This window comes from Rhinolophus hipposideros (assembly GCF_964194185.1).
Source record: "Rhinolophus hipposideros genome assembly, chromosome: 7".
NCBI lineage: Eukaryota > Metazoa > Chordata > Mammalia > Chiroptera > Rhinolophidae > Rhinolophus > Rhinolophus hipposideros.
Window position 1 is genome coordinate 7,118,706 of NC_138053.1, and position 19,033 is coordinate 7,137,738.

A 19,033-nucleotide genomic window follows, 5' to 3' on the forward strand; every position below is an offset into this window, starting at 1 on the left:
CCTTGGCAGCCCGGGGAAAGGGAAGGGGCAGTGCTTGGCTTGAGGTCAAGACAGTGTGGGCCAGGGCACAGAAGGGACAGCTGGGGGGTATGTGTGGCTGCTGTCTCAACAAGACGCTGGCAGTGACCAGAAAAGGAGCATCTGCTACTGACTAGCCCCCACCTACTATCCCTCTACAGTACTCCTAAGGTCTTCCCAGTAGAGCCAGAAGGAGCTAGGCCCCAGCTTTTAGGTAGGAAAGAGGATCTCAGGCTTGGGGCTGAGGCTCAAAGTTGGGGAAGCAGGCAAGGGGTAAGGAAAGGGTGCTACAACTTAGATCTCCCTTCCTGAAAAATAGAAGGGTTCCTGCATCCTGCTGGGAGTGAAAACTAAAGGAAAAGGAATGGTCATCCAGCATCAGACCTGTGAACTGACAAGTCCTGGGGAAAGAGGGGGAATGAGCCTGAATGTGGGTGAGATAATGGGAGACAGGAGGAAGGGCAGGGGCTCAGAAGCTGGAACTCTGAAGGAGGTTTTTGGAGGGGGCTGCCGGAGGTTCCAAGCAATAAAATCAAGAGGGAAGAATCCCACCTCCAGCAAATCCCGAGGGATGTGAGGGGTTCTGGGGGTGAAGATCCAGGGTCCAGAACCAGGGATGCTGAGCAGCTAAGTCAAGGGGGCGTTGGGGCAGGTGAGGGAGCAGGGGCGCTGGGGCCCAATCCCAGGCAGGCATCGCGCGTCCACAACGCAGGGGCTAGGTCCCCGGGCTTGGACCCAGCAGAGGACCCTGCTGGGGCTGGGGGCGAGGAGTCGGACTTCCAGACCTCGGCGCTAGGCCAGGGCCTGGCGAGGCGGGGCCGGCGCTGGGCGGGGCCGGGCTGGGGGCTGGGCCGGGGTCCCGGGGGCCGGGGCGGGGCCGGGCTGGCGCTGCGCAGCCGCGGGGCGGCCGCCGCGCATGCGGGGCTCACTAGGCTGCAGCCGGCTCCGCGGCCACTCCCGGGAGCATGAAGGACCGAACCCAGGAGCTCCGCACGGTGAGTCCGGTCCCCGAGCGTCGCGGCTCGTCGCCCGCCCAGCGCACAGGCCACAACCCGTCTGGAGTGGCTCCGGCGGGCACCCGGGCGGCAGCCCCTGCGTCCCCGGCCGGGGCGGGAGGGACTGGGGCGGAGCCGGGGACCCCGACCCCACAACAAGTCCAACCCCCCGGACCTACTCGGGGTCAGGGACTGTCGTGAACTCGGCCCCTTTGGCCCGCGGGCTGGCGGCTGGAGTCCGGGGTACTGAATAAAGTTTGGGGCGTCGCCTTGTTTTAGGGGGTCAGGGGTAGTCCTCGGATATCGGCGGCAGGACAGAAGCCCGACCTCTCTGCGGGTCCGCGGAGCGGGTCCGGTCTCTGTCCCCACACCGCGCCGGATCACTGACCTTCCTTTCCCCGCTCTGGTGTAGACACGCGGCGGGACCGCGCGGGGAAGGAGCCGGCGATCCCCTGCCCAGAGCCCCGCCGCGGGATGCGCTGCGGAAACCCGGCGCTCGGGTGGGGCCGCGCTTCTCCGGCGGGCGCTGGCCCGCGGGGCGCCCCGCCGCCCCCGTCACCTCCCATCACCTGTAGCTCCCATCACCTGTAGCTCCCCACCCGGTCGCGATCAGGACCTGCTGCCCGCCCGGGTGCGGAACGCGTCAGACCCGCCCCCGGTCCACCTTCCTGGCTTCGGGGCAGCCTGGGCTGGCGTTTCCAGACCTTTCCGGGGTTTTCTGGTCAGATCCCGACCTGAACCTATTTTTCCACCTGTGTTTCGGAGGCCCCCGGTGTGTGGCTCCTGGGGCGAAGTTTGCGGGGAGTAGGGGGGTGCTCAAAGGTTCGGGGTCAGAGCCCACCCCCTCCCATCCCTGACAGCGACCCCTGCCACCTGTTCCTCATCCACAGCCCCGCCCCCTCCCCTGGCCTCTGTCCTTTAGCCCGACGTTCACACCTCTCCCTTTGGGGATGGCAAGCCGGGGGGTTGTGGGGGGCAGTGAAGGAAATGAAGCTTTCCTGTGGGGAGCGAGGGCCATCAGGGCTCTAAGACCTGGCTGACTCTTCTGATCCCCTGGCTGACCACCCTGCTCGCAGCCCCTGCCTGCTGATCTCTGGGGGAGCCCTAGCTCATGGTTCCCCAAGAACCCTACCCCTGCTGTCCAGCTTGGAGCCAGAGACCTACATCCCCTCATATGGAAAGTTGCAAGTATCCTTTGGGCTTTTGATCCCATGGCTTGTCCTCACTGCCCAGAGCCTCCCTATGTTTGTGCCTGGGTCATCCCCATTATACCAGTCTTATAGTCCCCCTCCCCACCCCCCCGCAGCCTGGGTCTGAGACCTGTCCTCTCCTGCCTCCATTTCCCCCTCGCTCTGGCTGCCAGCCCCTACCCTGCTGTCAGATCCGTGTTTTTCCTGGCCGAATGCCCAGCCCCCAGGGAAAACCTCAGGAGGTTTCAAAGGAAGAAGACGGTCCCTCATGTCGTATGTGGTGTCTAAACACTTCCCTGCCAGCCCTTGCGGTTGCCCTCAAGTTTCCTGTGCTCTGTTGAGTGAGAAAGAGTGTTATCTGTGCAGTGAATGGCTGCATGGTGAGCCATGCATTTGCTGATGTTTGGGTGCCTGGTGGGGCGGACAAGAATATATGTGGGACAATGCTCAGAGGGAACAGTCGTCTATATCTGACAGGACCTCTGGTTCATCAGCCTTCATCCCCTTTGTTGAAGGAGGAAACTAAGGCACAGGAGAGCAAGTGGCTTGCCTGGTCGATCAAGAGGGATGATAGAAAGGAGCTTTCCCTAATCCCTGAAGACAGGCAGACTTAGGCCTGGCTGGGACTGGGGGACCCCTGGGAAAGCTTGGGTTGTAGGGAGCTTGAACCCAGGTCTGTTGCTCTGCTACCATGTTTCCCCGAAAATAACACCGGGTCTTACATTAATTTTTGCTCCAAAAGATGCATTAGGGCTTATGTTCAGGGGATGTCATCCTGAAAAATCATGCTAGGGCTTATTTGCTGGTTAGGTCTTATTTTCAGGGAAACACGGTATGTGTCTCTATGACATTCCCCCCACCCCACTAGCCAGGATGGGCCCTTAGATGGGGAGACCTGGTTTCTCTGTGAATTGATGGAGGCTTCCTCTCTAGGCCCCACCCCTCAGGCATTCGGAGCCCATGAAGGCTGCTGTCCTCATTGCTGAGTAGCCCCGTCCATTAGGTATTTCTAGCAGCCTGGGGGGTAGGAGCTGACAAGAACCCACACTGGATGGGGTAGAACAGTTAATCTCCCCTGGCCCTGCCATTCCCACAAGTCTCCCTCTGGGCCTCGGGTTCCCATCTATGAAGTGGAGATAGGAAAACCGAGAACCCAAATTCTCAGGGCAAGAGGCAGGCTGGCGGGGAGTCACGGGTCTCCTGACTCGTGGGGGAGACCTTGAACCCCAGGGGTCAGAATTTTCAGATCAGAACCCCAGGAACCAGGAGACCAGTACTGGCTGGCCTAGACAGAGGTGGTGCTTGAGACAGCTACTTGCATTCCTTCCTCCTCCTCCTCCTTCCCCACCCGACACCACATTTGGAAGGAAGGCAGGCAAAGGGAGCTTATTTATAAAAGTCACACTTAGGGAAGGAGCTGGCATGTTTCCTCAGCACTCTGCAGGCCAGGCCTAGGCCTCCAGCCCCCATTTCTCATAGGGCTGATCCTCCTGTCCAGATGGAGAATGAAGGGCTCACCGGGGCCAGTGTGGGGGCCTTGACCTTGTAGGCAGCCCTCAGAAAGCAGAAGAGCAACTGGAAGCCTAAAAGGGACAAAAACTAGCGCAGGTCACAGAAGCAGGAGCCTTTGGGGGCGAGGTGACCCAGGAGCCCTGCCTAGCATGCAGCTGCCTGCTTCTTCCAAGTACCTGCCTGCCCCAGGAAGTGTTTACCTACATACTAGGCCTTGTGGGACACTTGGAACCTGATGCAGAAGCCAGAGGACAGAGAGAGGAGGAACAGTCAGCATGGCCAGACCCTGGAAAAAGCCTTCCTGGAAGAAGAGGACTTAGGATGGCCCAAGAGAAGGAGTTTGATTTGAAGGGGAGAAGAGAGGTGGTTCAAAAGGAGGGACCAACGTGAGGAAAGGCAGAGAGGTGGGAATGCCCAATCAGGAGAGAATGACAGGTGGTCCTGACACCTAGTCCAGAGCACAGCCCAGCCTGCTGAGCAGCCAGGACAGGCCTGGATGGGAAGCCCAGTGCCTCCCTTTGCCCACCAGTTACTTTTTTCTCTTTCCTGGGAAGAGACTGGGGGTCCCGCAGTTAACACCAGGCAGGTTTGTGCCGTACCCTCTATGCTCATTTCATCTGTACAACGGAGCCAGCAGGATCTGCCTTGCAGAGTGGAAGGTGTAAGAACAGGGCCAGGATGCTGTCTCCATGCCTCCCTCCTTCCAGTTACCTCTTTCCAGAAGAAACAGTGGATTTGGGCACATTTTCATCTGGGGTGCCGTTGGAATGGCCTTCAGGGGCTATGTAATTCATCCTCTTATCTTACAAATTGGAAAAGTGAGGTCCAGAAAGTGCCAGGGGTTTATCCAAGGTCACACAATGTCTGAGGGCAGAGCCCAGCCCTTTCCCACCGCCTGAAGCTGCCGCCCTGAGCTGTGCTGGGGCTCTGCTAAGGCACAGACCCTGCTGGGAGCAGGGATCTGTCTGGTGGAGGAGGGAGTACGCAGGATGGGGAGAGGGTGAAGGGATCGCACTGGAGAGCCCTCTTTCCTGGAGACCCAGCTCAGCCTCTCACACACCCCTGACTCAGCTCTGGGCCTCTTTGCTCTAGTGATATTGACTTTGATTAGTCATTAAAAAGGAGAAGGGGAAAAAATAGCTCTCAAGGCAGACAACAGCAACTCCTGCTCAGCAGGAATGAATCAACCCGCTGGCTGGCCTGCTGCCATCTCTGGGGACCGGCTGGAGGCTGCCTGGCCTCCAAGCCTCTTGGAGGAAGCAAACTCGTGTTTCCAAGAAGGTATCCTTGGAATCCTAGAGCTTTTGCCAGGCGAGACCACCAGGGCTGCCTGGCCTCCACTAGGGGAAGCTTAGGGTTTCCTGCCAGTGATTCTAGCTGGTTCTAGCAGGATCTTCTCTTGCTGTGGTGCGGGCAGTACCCCTTCCACCCTGCCTAGCTTTCATTCCTGGTTGCTTAGGCTGGTGGTGGTGAAGCTGGAGCGAGACAGCCAGCAGGTCCGAGGGGAGTGAGACCAGACCAGTGGTTCTCAGTCCTAGGAGACCATGAACGTAGCCTCACCAGCCCCACCTCTGTAAATTCTGATTTGATCACTTTGGGTAGTACCCTGGAAGGTGTTTTTTTCCAAATCTTCCCAAGGAATGCTGGTGTTGGACCAGGGTTGAGAACCACTGAAGGATGAACAGAAAACACCAGGATAAAATCAGATGTTGGTTGGATATGAGAGGAGGAGGAAAAGTATGGATGCCTCCCAGTTTCTGATTTGAGGGGCCCTTGGGAACGGGGGCTTCTGAACAGGGGGTTTCAGAAGAGGGGGTTCCGGAGAGAGAGGTAGAGCCTAGTTTGGACCAGGTAGCTGGTAGGGAGCCCTCACGATGTCTGGGTGGGTTGATCCAAAAGATATTTGGACCTTGGAGCTTGTAATTGCCCCCACGACTCCAGCTGCCTCCTCCATGGAGAAGCCTCCCATGTCCCCACCTGCAACCCAGCCCTCTTTCCAGAGCTGTGACGGCCACTCAGAGAGGGTTGGTAGATTCCCAAGAGAGCTGGGGCCCTAATCATTCAACGGATATCTGGGTACCCACTTGGTGCATGTATGTGAGGTCCACCCTGGCCAGCCCAGGACATTAAGAAGACAGTCGTTCCAAGTTCCTTCTTGGTCAGGAGCATGTCTGGGTTGGGGGGTAGGAGCGGTAGGGGGGCTGGCATCCTACTTCCCTGACATTCATTCAGTGTCCAGTGAGAAATGGTTAGCGGTCTGTGTTAATCTGGAGGACATCTCTAGACAGGTGCCACAGGGCTCTGGCCTCGGTGTGAATGAGGCTGCAGGAGGTAACAGTCATGAGCCATCAGAGTCTCACAAACTAGAACAAGGATCAGAATAAATAAAGAAATGAAACAGAAAGAAGTTCCTTCACTTGAGCCCAGAATCCAACCAAGAAGACTGGTGGGGGAGGGGCTTGGGGTTTTCCTTGGCAGCAAGTGCTGTAGGATCACTTTTGTGATATCAGGCTGCATTAACAGAGGTACAACATGTAGAAAGAAGGAGGGGATGGGTCAGCTGTTTGGCACTGCTCAGACCACAGTCAGCAGCAGATTCAGTTTGTATTCTGTACTACTGGCGAAAACAGGCCACGCTGAACAGTCTGGAGCAGGAGCTACAATTTAGGGCCCCCGGGAAGGATCTGAAGGGGAGGGAATGGTCAACTTGAGAAGAAAAACCCAGGGAAGATGTGGATGCTGCTTTTAGATATCTGGTACAGCCAGCCCAGGGAGAGGGCACCAACAAGTTCTTTGTAGCTTGGACCAAACCACAGGAAAGGGAGGATTTTCTAACCAAGAGGGCAGAGCTGCCTGGGAAAGCTAATGAGCTCGCCATCACAGGAGGCATGCAAACTGAAACTGGAAGCTGTGGCCAGGGTGATTTTTCAGGTCCCTTAGGGCCTGAGAGTCTGGTTGTGGCCCCAGAGGGGATGTGAATAGGATGTGGGGAACCAGAGGAGTGAGAGGAAGCCTCCTTCTAGAAGCCTTGTCCCAGGGTAGCTGGGAAAGCTTCCGGAAGGAGGTGGCATCTGAGGATGAGGGTAATGTTAGCATCCCAGGCAGCAGGAACTGCATGGAGAAAGCAGGGAGGACAGTGGGTGGATTGTAGGGGCAGGGAGCCCGTTATAGGTGAAGTGTGCTAGGATCAGATTTCAGGCTGGGGCAGTGAGATAAAGAGGTGGGTGGGGGTGAGAAGTCCTCAGGAGGAAGAAGCAGTAGGATTTGGTAAGGAAGGGTCCGCTTGGAGTATCCCCTCAAAGTTTTGCTTGGAGCCATGGATGGTTTGACCAAAGCTGTGAGGTCAGGACCTAAACCTCCCAATTGGCTTTGAGGCCAGTCTGAATGCCCTCCCCTGGGTCCCGTCAGACCCTGTCCCCAGGCATTGCTTTCCCCAGCTCTGCCCTCATAGAAGGAGAGCCTGGAGGAGGGTGTGGGCGTCTCTCCTGCCAACCTCCTTTGGAGGAGCTACCTGAGTCCAGCCTTCAGCCCTCTGCGGAGGCTCTGGAGGTAGCAGGTCAGAGCTGGCTGGACGGCTGAAGAAGATATGTCCTCATTTCACAGGTGGGCAAGTTGAGGTCCAGCGAGGGGCACCAACCCACATCCCAGGGGTCTCTGGCAGTGACTCTCATCTCTGGTGGCTCAGGTGCCCTTGTCTGTGGCCCTAGCTGGTCATTACTCTTTCTGGGAAGGGAGCTGGGAAATTCTCCTTCTGCCCCTTCCTGTCTTCTGGGCACCAGAAGAACAGATCAGGCAGGACGTTGAAGGACAGGAGCTCCTGGGGCCACTTGCCAACCTGAAAGGGAACTGGGCTCCTCCAGGCTGCACTCTGCCTCAGTTTCCCTAGGGAAATTCCTGGGCCAGGCATGGTCTAAAAGTATGGGAATGGCTCCTAGAGTCCCTATGTCTATAGGTGGGATTGGTAAGGGAGTAGGTGGCGGGGAGGGGGCCACCTGGTAACAGCTGCAAGCACTTGTAGGAGCCAGGATTATTTTAACTTCTGGGGGAAGAGGTGTGATATCTTGATGAGAGGGGCTGCTCAGAGCCGTCTCCATAAAGCTCCTACCCAAACCCCACTTTTGTGGGGTAGTGGGACACTGAAAGTCCCACCGGCACAGCCCTTTCCAGAGCATGCTATGCTTCCCCACCCTTCCTCAGCCTTCCCTCCCTGCAGCCAAGTTCATTGTCCCCATTTTGTAGAGGAGCACAGACTCACAGGGTGAGTCCCTCAGCCAGTCAGGGTCTGTGCTGGGCCCAGAACCCAGTAGGTGGGGCCCAGCCTAATGGGTCCCTCCGCTTCTCCATCCCCTCATCCTCCGCCTGCCTCCATCCTGTGTCCTTGATGTGAGAGAGTGTGGATGTGAGGGCCAGTGCCCAGCAAGCTAGTGCCTCCTCCCTGTGGGGTCTTGCAAAATGAGAAGGTGTGGGGCAGCTGAATGGCTCAATGGTTAGACTGCGAGCTCTCAACAAGGTTGCGGTTCAATTCCCGCATGGGATGGTGAGCTGTGTCCCCTGCAACTAAAGATTGAAAACAGAAACTGCACTTGGAGCTGAGCTGCTCCCTCCACAAGTAGACTGAAGGACAACGACTTGACTTGGAGCTGATGGGCCCTGGAGAAACACACTGTTCCCCAACATTCCCCAATTAAAAAAAAAAATGAGAAGGCGTGACCAAGCCTGGGAACCTCAGTGTGAGGGGTGAAGGATGGTCCTGCCCTGGGTATCCTGGCCCTGGCCATGGAGAGGGACCTTGGCCTTACCAGCATAGTGGGCTGACCCTGGTGGAGTCAAGTTATGGGGTGCACAGTAATGAGCATAGCCAGCATGCTGGGGAGGCAGAGGTGTAATTACCCCACCCCGTGGTGGGGGCGTGATGGGGGTGGGGGCCTTTGTCTGGCTGCTCCTGGGGCAGCAGGGTGGGGCTGAGCCTGTGGCTGAGGCTTAAGGCAGGCCTGAGCCAAGTGGCCACATGACTGGCCTCTCGTTCCTGCTGGGCCCAGCCCTGGGCCCGGAAAGAAAGAGGGTCAAGATGCAATGTCAACACTGAGCAGGAGAGAAGCTCCTGAGAGGGCTGAGTGGACAAAGCTGGCCGCTGGCAGAGCCCCGCACAGGCAGTCTCTCAGGCCTGTCTGGGGCATTGCGTCTGACCCGTCGAACCTTTCAGGAGGGGGGTGTTGCTGCCCAGGCCTGCCACAGCCCAGGCATTCCCCTCCTGGACCGTCCCAGGAAACGGAGCTTGGGAACTCCAGCCAGGAGAGTAGACAACCTGGCTGCCAAGCAGTCTGTCTCAGGCAAGGTCTGAGAGTTGGAGCCATTGGCTGGGGGCCAGCCCTCAGGTTGTTTTGCCCAGTCAATGGCAGGGCCTTCCGAGTGGCACCCTAGGGTGAAGGAAGTGCTGGGGAAGAGGCAGGCCGCTGGGCAGGGGGCGGAGTCCCTGGGCTGGAGAGAGTGACTGAGCCCCGTCACCACCTGGGCAGGCAGGGCCTCTTCCCTCTGCTGGGTCCGCAGGGATCTCCCAGGTGTCAGTGTGGCTGGGAGCTAGGGCACAGCCAGGCCTTGTCCCCGCCAGGAGGACAGAGGAGGGTGGTCGGGGCCCTGGATTTGCAGCCTGCAAGCCTGCTCCGTATGAATCCCAGGCAGTGTGGGGTCCCAGGTGCAGTGGGACCTCGTGGTCCTACCCCAGGCCCACTCACGTGTGCACACCTCCGTGCAGGCCAAGGACAGCGACGATGATGACGACGTCACTGTCAGCGTGGACCGAGACCGCTTCATGGATGAGTTCTTCGAACAGGTGGGCGCCAGCACACACCATGCACGGGCACGCCCGGGGTGACCACATCTCACTGCTGAGCCAGGCCCAGGCCTCTTACACACCTGTGCCTGGCTCAGCGGCGCGCGGGACCTCCATTTTGACGTTAAGGAGACTGAAGCCCAGGGGAGAGCAAAGTTTGGGATTGGAGCGGCCTGCTCCTTCCCACCCCGGTCTAGAAGAAACTTGGAGCAGCCACCCCCACCACTACCACTCGAAGGCTGGCCCCGCCTGGCCCTGAGCCTGACCTCTGGCCGCACTGTGGGCAAACCATAGGCCCAGGAAGCCCTGTCCCTAGATTTCCTCCTGACCGCCCTATCTTGGTCCACAGGTGGAGGAAATCCGCGGCTTCATTGACAAGATCGCAGAGAATGTGGAGGAGGTGAAGCGGAAGCACAGTGCCATCCTGGCCTCCCCCAACCCTGATGAGAGTGAGTGTGTAGGAGTGAGGGGTGGATTCCAGGCCCCAGAGGCCGCCAGGAAGGGCCTGCTGCCTGGGAGCGGCACTGGGCTTGGCCAGGTTGGGGAGGGCTCCATGGGAACCTCAGGAAACCAGCTGTCCCAGGCCTCGGCTTGGGGGTGGTCAGCGCCCAGTATCACCCACTGGATCTGGGTCTCAGGCAAGTGTCGTGTGAGGGGTGGCTCTCCTAGGGCCTGGTTGGGGTCAGGTAGCCAGCCTGCCCTCCCCTGGTAAGCTGGCTTTTTTCCTAAGGCTGCTGGCCTGGCTGCAGCACTGGGGTTCTGGGAGGGAGACAGGGAAGGACGGAGCTGCCTCTGATAAATAGGAGGCCTCTCAGCCCAGCCCCTCCCTTTCCCTCGCCTCCCTGGGAAGCAGATGGCAGCTCTGAGGCATCAGCGCTGTGGGAGGGCAAGCCGGCCAAGCAGGCAGAGCTTCCGGAAAGAGCTGGCACCCCTGACACCTGGCCACTGGTACTCCGGAGCCAGACATTCTCAGGGCTCCAGGAAGTCACCTGTCCCTCTGCACAAGGAGCCTGTGTGTGTGTGTGCATTCCACTCTGTCCCCAGACAGGTCCCCCTGGCCTGGCTGTCACAATTCCTATTGGGGTGTTGATTACTACACTGTTAGGTGACAGGCTGACAACACGCAGCAGGCTGGAGACCCCCTCCCCTGGACAGGGCTCACCCTCAGCCCCAGGGAGGCAGTGACGGGGGCTAGGGCTCGCAGCCTGCCACCCAAGGCACCTAGAACTTGCTTTCAGCCTCATCTCCAGCCCTGTCTCCCTCTCTATGGCCCCTCACTCCCAGCCCACAAGCATCTTCAAGCACCCAGAAAAATATTTCTCCACAGCCTCAAAGTGTGCTTGAACCCAAAGCCAATGCTACACCAACCAAGCCCAGTGCCAAGCCCTTGGAAGGCAAAATGAGTCAGCTGGGAGCCAGGATGACTGTCTCAGGAAGGGGTGGGAAGGGGAAGGAGACCACCCAAAGCAGGGCATATACCCAGTGCAGTCATGCTTCACCCCTCTCCCCAGAGGCTTGTCTGGGATGGCCGGCTGTGACATGGTGTCTGTGTGCCCATGTGTATCTGGGTCAGTGTGTGTCCCCGGTGGACCACTCCTGGTGAGAAGGGGGCTGATTGTGGGGCAGGAACTATAAAGAGCTAGGGATTTGGCCTGTCACCTGCTGGAAAGTAGGGGGCAGGGGGCAGTGGGGCTGCCTAGCTCCCCACCGCAACTCCCCTGTGCCACCTTCAGCACCTCTCCTCATACAGTCAGTAGTGAGCAGCTCGAACTTGCCACCCGTGAGCTGAGCTGTCAGGAGTCACTGGTGTGGGCTGAGTAAAGTTAAAGGTTGTAGGACAGAGGGAGCAGAGTTACAGAGGAGTCACAAGGAAAGATGGCAGCGAGAGGCTTTCCTGGGAGGCTGCTCAGCCTCCTCTGGGGGCTGCCATCCGGGCTGGGCTATTTTGGGTCTGAACTTAAAAAGGCTGAGACGTCAGAGCAGCTGGTAACCAAGTTTCCCTTTGTTCATATGAATGAGGCGCCCTCCTCCACTCCCCAAAGCCCCCCACTCCACCTCACTCATATTCCACTTGGGAGTGGCCCCACCTGATCGTCCACTGTAAATGCCCTTCCCAGGCCCTGTAGAAGCCCCAGCCTTGGAGGCAAGCAGAAGGTGGATGAGAAGGGGATAGCCAGGAGCTGAGCTGTGGTTTCTCCTGGAAGTGGTCCTGGGGCTGCCCTGAAGCTGGGGCAATGCCAGGACCCACCGAGCACCCCAGAGGGAAGCAGCATCTTGCCCCACTTTGCCAGTCAGCCTCTCCTAGGGAGTGTGGCAACCTGGGCACCCCCATAGCCTCCGCCAGCTTTAGGGAGATGGTTCCTGTCGGAACAAGGGCCAGAAAAACCAGCCCTCCCCCAACTTCACCGTCTCATAGGCCCAGCTGCCTTCTACCTCCATGTCCAACTGTGCCCCAGGAGGCCCACCTCTTTGAAGTTCTTCTCCATCTCCCACCTAGGCCAGGTGCCTCCTGCCCCCATCCAGCCACTGGACACTCAGCAGTTGGCTTCCACTGATCTCAGCACCTAGGGAGGGGGCTTTGTGAGTGGAAAACAGTCTGCCCCACCCAGGGTGCTTGGTGTGGGGACTGGCTTCCGCTCGCTGGCCCCTGGCCCGTCAGCCCACTGGCTGGATGCTTACCACCAGGTAACATTAGGTAAGCCAGCCCCCCTGCCTTCGACTTAGGCAGTATCAAGTAAGTGCTCCCCAGTGCCAACTCCAGCATCACCAGCTGCTCCACAATTATTTCTGCCTTAAATTTAGCCCCATCTGTTATCTGCAGGGGGTGGGAGAGCCAGCAAAAGAAGGGAGGCGCCTTGGAAGGCAGCACGAGAGGGTGTGAGGCTGCAGCTGCTATGGCCTTGGCCCAGGATTGGAGAGGCAGGCAGAGCCTTAGGGACGAGGGGAGCCCCAGGATCTGCGGAGATACCCCCATCAGCAGAACCCCTGAGCAGGAGGGTGAGCCTGGGTTCCCATCCTTCTGCCTCCACAGAGACGAAGGAGGAGCTGGAGGAACTCATGTCCGACATAAAGAAGACAGCAAACAAAGTGCGCTCCAAGTTAAAGAGTGAGTCTGGGCTCCGGCCTTGACTAGGGTGGGGGAACTCCAGGCCTGCTTCCTCCACGCAACCCGCGGGGTTTCACCAGCTCTCAGGGGGTACGTTGGATCTTGCTTTCCTTTATGAGGCTACCATCATGTGCCATTCACTCAACAGCTACCGGCCAGGCCTGTTTGTGCCAGGCTCTGGGTAGGGCCTTGGGACAGATGCCTGAGGCTTTATCCAGGGAGTGCTCCACTCGGGGCCTCACGTCACCCACAGAGGGTTAGAGGAGTGGCCAGCACTGCCTGGTCCCAAACAGAAGCCCCTATGTGAGCACAGACATGCACCCCCGCAATGCACAGGCCTAGGAGCAGCGTGTCCTGAAGGTGGCGGGTACCTGGCCCTCGCCACTCTGGGCATGAGCCCTTGTTGGGCGTCCAGCCGTTGTGAGCAGGAGAGGACAGCGCAGGCCTGAGCCCCCAGGCCTAGCATATAGTGGACGGTCACACACACAGCTTGGTGTGTGCCTGAGGCCTCCCAAGTGGGGGTACGTATGTGCACACACCTACACATGCATCGTGCCCGGAAAGGCCCTTGTTGGCCCCTCCTCCATCTGTACCTGGCCCTCTCTCTTCCTCTGTTTCCTGTGTGACCCCACTTACAGGCCACGCGTCTTCCAGGGGGGATCCTAAGGCAGATTCTGGGTGTGTGGGTCGTGTCGGTGGTGAATGGGGGCCGATCATGGCTCAGCAGCTGTCTGTTCCCCCAGGCATCGAGCAGAGCATTGAGCAGGAGGAAGGCCTGAACCGCTCATCTGCTGACCTGCGGATCCGGAAGACGCAGGTGTGGCCTGGGGCTGGTGGGCGGCAAGCGTCTGAGGCTCTGGGACCTGTGGGCCGGGCTGACGCCTGCACCCCTGTCTCGGACCCCCAGCACTCCACTCTGTCCCGGAAATTTGTGGAAGTCATGTCTGAGTACAACGCAACACAGTCTGACTACCGGGAGCGCTGCAAGGGCCGCATCCAGAGGCAGCTGGAGATCAGTGAGTGAGGGGTGGGCTGCGGCCGAGGGGTGCTGCTGAGCTCCCTGGGAGGGCTTCTCTCAGTGTGACCCCTGCTTGCAGCTGGCAGGACCACGACCAGTGAGGAGCTGGAGGACATGCTGGAGAGTGGGAACCCGGCCATCTTTGCCTCTGGGGTGAGTGTGGACCCCGCCCCTCTCACGGGAAGCCCTCCTGCCATGACCCTGGCATGTGAGCTGCACGCTTGCTCTGGACAGTATTGAGACACAGCCGCCTTGTGAGGAAGGTTTTAGAGAAGGCCAAGTCCCACACAGGGGAAGGGACCCGGTGGAGGGCACGTAAATGTCAGTGGCAACGGTCTGCTGGTTTCTCCCCATTGGGTCCACTTCCTTGCTCCCTCTGCCCGTTCACTGGCGTAGGGCCTCCTCCCACCAGCCTTGACCTTTTTCCCCTCTCGGTGGACACAGTGCCCGTCTCTACATTCAAGTGAAGAAGCTCTGTGCTCCGCCAAGCAGGGGGCTTCCTGAGGGAGCTGGCACACAGGTGGGGAGGTAGTTTGGGGATGTGGGTTTCAGGAGAGGGGAGGGGCAGCTACATTCAGTGCGGGAAGAGGAACAGGAGGAGGGGACAGGAGAAAGGCAGTTCAAGGCCGGGGTCCGTGGGGCAGTCGTCTGAGCTCTGTACAGGGCTGGCAATAAGAACTACCACTCAGCAATTACCATGCGCAAGCACAGGGAGGGAGTGTTCATAACCCCATATGATAGGCGGGAAATTGAGTCTCAGAGAAGGTAGGTTCACAGCTAGGACGAGCTGAGCCGAAAGTGGAGGGAGGGCTACAGCTAAGGAGAAAGCCTCCAGCCCTGCTTCTGCCACTGCCCGTCCAGCTGCCTTGGCGCTCGGCCCCCTGCTGTCCTGGCCCGGCCCCCGCAGCAGGCGCCCGAGTTTTAGCCCACTGCTCACGTCCCCTAGATCATCATGGACTCCAGCATCTCAAAGCAGGCCCTGAGTGAGATCGAGACGCGGCACAGCGAGATCATTAAGCTGGAGAACAGCATCCGGGAGCTGCACGACATGTTCATGGACATGGCCATGCTTGTGGAGAGCCAGGTGCGTGCCCGGGCCCCGTCCCCGCCCCGCCACAGCCCGCGCTGCAGCCAGGGCTGCGCTGACCCCAACCCTTTCTGCCCAACACGCTGCCCTGCCTTGGAGGGACCATCTTCAGGTAAATAACCACCTGCTGTTGAAACTGCCTCCAGGCCCTGACCACCCAAAAGGCCTTCTCTGCATGGCTCAGCCGCCAGACCCCAGACCCTGCATGGCTTTGCTTGGCCCTCCCACCTTGTCCTGTCTTACGCACCAGCTATCTGTCATGTGGGCACTGGGAATGGGCATTTTTCTAAGAGCTAGGGGTATAGCAGTGACCAGGACAGCCGAGGGCCTGCTCTTCCATTCCCAATGTCTGTTGGATGGAAGAGCAGCATAAGTAAATGACAACTGGGATGTTCTCCAGTTGTGCCAGGTGCTCGGGCAGCATTGTGATAGAGCCACGGTCCTCTAACTTAAAGTGCCCAGGAATCACCTGGACGGCTGGCTGGCTTATAAGTTTCCCTGCTCTGCCCCCGCTTCCCAGAAATGAGTAGGTCAGGGTGAGAGCCCCTGACTGAGCATCTCTGACACGCTCCAGGCTGATGCTGACCCTCCTGGTCCAAGGCCACACTTGGTACCTTCACCGAGGCCACGGTGGGCCGAGTGCTTAGCAAGGCCTCTCTGCGGGGTGGCGTGTGAGTCTGGAGCCTTCCCAGGGGAGAGTGAGGAGCTGGCTCAGCAGAAGGACCAGCAACACCGTGGTCCTGACTTGGGAGCAGAAAAGGAGGGCCATGAGGCTGGAGCACAGCGGCCGGTGGGGACGAGGCAGACGGGGGCCCTGGCAGGCACTGGGCATCTGGAGTCTCTTCTAGACTGGAGGGTCTTAGGTATAGGAGTGGCGTGACCTGAGTTAAGAAGCAGGGAGGCCAGAAGGAGACTGCCCTTGTCATCCGGCTGAGAGACCATAGTGACATGGACACCTGTGGAAGCGGTGGCCTTGGAGAGAGCTAGCTGTCGGTGGCCAGCACGCCACTGCTAGGAGTCTTGGGCAGGGTCATGGGCAGTGGCCTTTGCGTGGGACCTCACTGCAGGGCGCAAGAGGGCTGTGGGGCTGGGCAGGGCGATCTTAAAGGTTGAAGACCATCATGCCTGGGGAGGACGGAATGGCGGGCTCACCTTGATCACTTTGTGAGCTGTAGCCAAACGCCAGCTCCCCCCACTCCTGCCTCTGCCTTCACCCATCTAGCACTGTCTTCTGTCCAGCACCAAGTACCAGAGTCAGAGTCCCAGCTGAGCATCCTCTGCATGGTCCCCACGCCCTTGGCCGAGACTGCATGGCTGGTCCCTCGCAGGATAGCTGCTCTGTGGGGAGAGGCGGGAGCGGCCCACGGTGCCTGGCCTGAAAGGCATAGGTGAGAAGCTGTACCCCATCCTCCTCACACCCCCGTTCTCTCTCTCACTTCAGGGTACTTTCCCGAAGTCCTGCCCGAGCCCCTTCCTGACCCTGAGGTGGGCCCTCTGGAGCTGGGGTGCCCCTGGCCCTGCAGGGGGAGATGATTGACAGGATCGAGTACAACGTGGAGCACGCGGTAGACTACGTGGAGAGGGCCGTGTCTGACACCAAGAAGGCCGTCAAGTACCAGAGCAAGGCACGCCGGGTCAGTAGCCCCTACTCTGCCCAGACCTGTCCCCCCATCAGTGGTCAGACTCCTACCCAGTCTGCCTGTAGGCCACTTGTCAGCTCAGACACAGCCTCCATCGTCTCCCAGGCCCTCAGTACATTATAACCACCCTCCAGACCAGTTCCTGGCTGTCACCTTCCCCGCCCCCTCAGCCCTGCACTCTCCCGCCCTCACTGCTCACCCCACCCCCCTCAGCCCTGCACTCTCCCGCCCTCACCCCTCACTGCTCATCCCGCCCCCCTCAGCCCTGCACTCTCCCGCCCTCACCTCTCATCCCCGCTCCCCTCAGCCCTGCACTCTCCCGCCCTCACCTCTCATCCCTGCCCTCACCTCTCATCCCCGCCCCCCTCAGCCCTGCACTCTCCCGCCCTCACCTCTCATCCCCCCCGCCCCCCTCAGCCCTGCACTCTCCGGCCCTCACCTCTCATCCCTGCCCTCACCTCTCATCCCCGCCCCCCTCAGCCCTGCACTCTCCCGCCCTCACCTCTCATCCCCCCCGCCCCCCTCAGCCCTGCACTCTCCCGCCCTCACCTCACCCTGCCCCCTCAGCCCTGCACTCTCCCACCCTCACCTCTCATCCCTGCCCTCACCTCTCATCCCCGCCCCCCTCAGCCCTGCACTCTCCCGCCCTCACCTCTCATCCCCCCCGCCCCCCTCAGCCCTGCACTCTCCCGCCCTCACCTCACCCTGCCCCCTCAGCCCTGCACTCTCCCACCCTCACCTCTCATCCCTGCCCTCACCTCTCATCCCCGCCCCCCTCAGCCCTGCACTCTCCCGCCCTCACCTCTCATCCCCCCCACCCCCCTCAGCCCTGCACTCTCCCGCCCTCACCTCACGCTGCCCCCTCAGCCCTGCACTCTCCCACCCTCACCTCTCATCCCCGCCCCCCTCAGCCCTGCACTCTCCCACCCTCACCTCTCATCCCCGCCCCCCTCAGCCCTGCACTCTCCCACCCTCACCTCTCATCCCCGCCCCCCTCAGCCCTGCACTCTCCCACCCTCACCTCTCATCCCCGCCCCCCTCAGCCCTGCACTCTCCCACCTTCACCTCTCATCCCCGCCCCCCTCAGCCCTGCACTCTCCCGCCCTCACCTCTCATCCCCCCTGCCCCCTTCAGCCCTGCACTCTCCTGCCCTCACCTCTCACCCCCCCTCAGCCCTGCACTCTCCCGCCCTCACCTCTCACCCCCCCCACCCCCCACACACGTCTGAGGCCGCCCTTGCCTCCCTGCGTCTCTGGTGCAGAAGAAGATCATGATCATCATCTGCTGCGTGGTCCTGGGCATCGTCATCGCCTCCATCTTTGGAGGCATCTTCGGATAGAAACCACCCCACCTGCCACTCTACTCTGGATGGTCCACCCCGAGGAGTCCCCCTGGCCGCTGCCACCCTCTGGCTCGGAGCCCTCTCCTTTCCACCCCATACTGCTCCTTCTCTGCCACGGGGCCCTCCATCCCCACCCTGCCCTGAGCCGTCGTGTGCATGATCTTTGTAAGTGTGCGTCTGGACAGAAGAGGCAGAGGGGAGCCAGGCTGGCTAACAGCCAGTGGGGTGGGGATGGGTCAGCAAGGGAAAGACGCAGGCCCTGGCCCCTCACCCTTCCCGGCAGGGCTGCCCAGGGTAGCCACGCTTCCTTTCCCCTGCCTTCTGTAATTTCACTCTTGACCTGGGGGTCTGCCCTCTCTGGGCTTCAAGGCTCTGGACCCCTACCTTGCGTCCTTCTGCCCCACCCATCTCCCCTGCCCTCTCCAGCTGTCCCAAGCCCACCCCCGAGGGGTGGGGACCAGCTGGCCACATGGTGCTGCTTTTCAGGTTAGGGGAGGGCGGTCCTGAGAGACAGCCCAGCTCTAAGCCTCTAACAGCTGGGCACTGCCGGGAGGCTCAGGGCACTGTGGCCAGGTGGTTTCTGGCAGTGTGAAGACCAGACTCCCTCCCCTTCCGAGGGGCAGAGTCCAAAAGGTCTTTGGCTGCTCCAGCCTCCCTTCCCACATCCCTCTGGCCCCAGGAGCAAGCCCTTTGGGCTGTGCCTGACCCCTGGTAACATTCTGGAAGAGGCTGGCTGGTACCCGGTCTCCAGCCACCCTTGGAGCTAAGACAGAGGGCCAGCCATCCTGCCCAGCAGGCCTTTGTCCAGTCCTCAAGCCATTGTGTTGCATGTTTGGGACAATGGTCCCTGCTCTCGTGCTCCGGGAAGTCAGATGTCACTTCAAGTCTGCAGCCACATCCTACCCTTGCCATCCCCTCATTGATGTGCCACGTGAACGTCAGGTGTCTTGGATGCAGTATTCAGCAGCCAGCCAGGGAGGGGGACCTCCCCCCCCCACCATCTCGGGGATTCTCAAGTTAGAAACGTGCCCCTCTTCCTCGTTGACAGGCAAGGAGTGTGCATGCGAGTGCATGCAGTGGGGGTGGGGCCACGTGTGAGCCCCACGTCCCTCAGCTTTGCTCCTGCCCAGTGACTGACCACTGTCCATGTTGCCTTCTTTAACTGCGACTTCCCTCCCCCCCCTTACCCCTTCACCAAAGGTCTTGGTACAACCAGCTGCCCATTTTGTGAAATTTTTATGTAGAATAAACATTTGTATCTGTACCATGCCTCTGCTCTAGATTTCTTACTGTTA

General features: G+C 59.8%; 1 protein-coding gene across 2 annotated transcripts; it reads left to right on the top strand.

Annotated features, from left to right (window-relative positions):
* The first annotated feature begins 920 nt into the window (after window positions 1-920).
* On the top strand, window positions 921-19,007 carry STX1A (syntaxin 1A). Of its 2 annotated transcripts, none has more exons than XR_013993651.1 (10): window positions 921-1,013; window positions 9,468-9,545; window positions 9,895-9,994; window positions 12,577-12,651; window positions 13,395-13,468; window positions 13,559-13,667; window positions 13,749-13,822; window positions 14,616-14,868; window positions 16,198-16,390; window positions 17,658-17,696. XR_013993651.1 is itself a non-coding variant. In XM_081053819.1 (10 exons), the coding sequence occupies exons 1-10, from the start codon at window positions 984-986 to the stop codon at window positions 17,733-17,735; spliced, it is 867 nt and encodes a 288-aa protein (XP_080909945.1). In that variant the 5' UTR covers window positions 931-983; the 3' UTR covers window positions 17,736-19,007. The 2 variants fall into 2 exon arrangements, 1 of the variants encoding a protein (XP_080909945.1); XM_081053819.1 differs by having other exon boundaries at window positions 931-1,013; window positions 14,616-14,753; window positions 16,280-16,390; window positions 17,658-19,007.
* The last annotated feature ends 26 nt before the right edge of the window (window positions 19,008-19,033 follow it).

Bases quoted from the DNA above. Each gene is read 5' to 3' on its own strand.
- STX1A (XM_081053819.1), top strand. From the start codon at position 984: ATGAAGGACCGAACCCAGGAGCTCCGCACG. The intron at 1,014-9,467 runs GTGAGTCCGGTC...ACCTCCGTGCAG, and splicing joins GAACCCAGGAGCTCCGCACG to GCCAAGGACAGCGACGATGA. The intron at 9,995-12,576 runs GTGAGTGTGTAG...CTGCCTCCACAG, and splicing joins CTCCCCCAACCCTGATGAGA to AGACGAAGGAGGAGCTGGAG.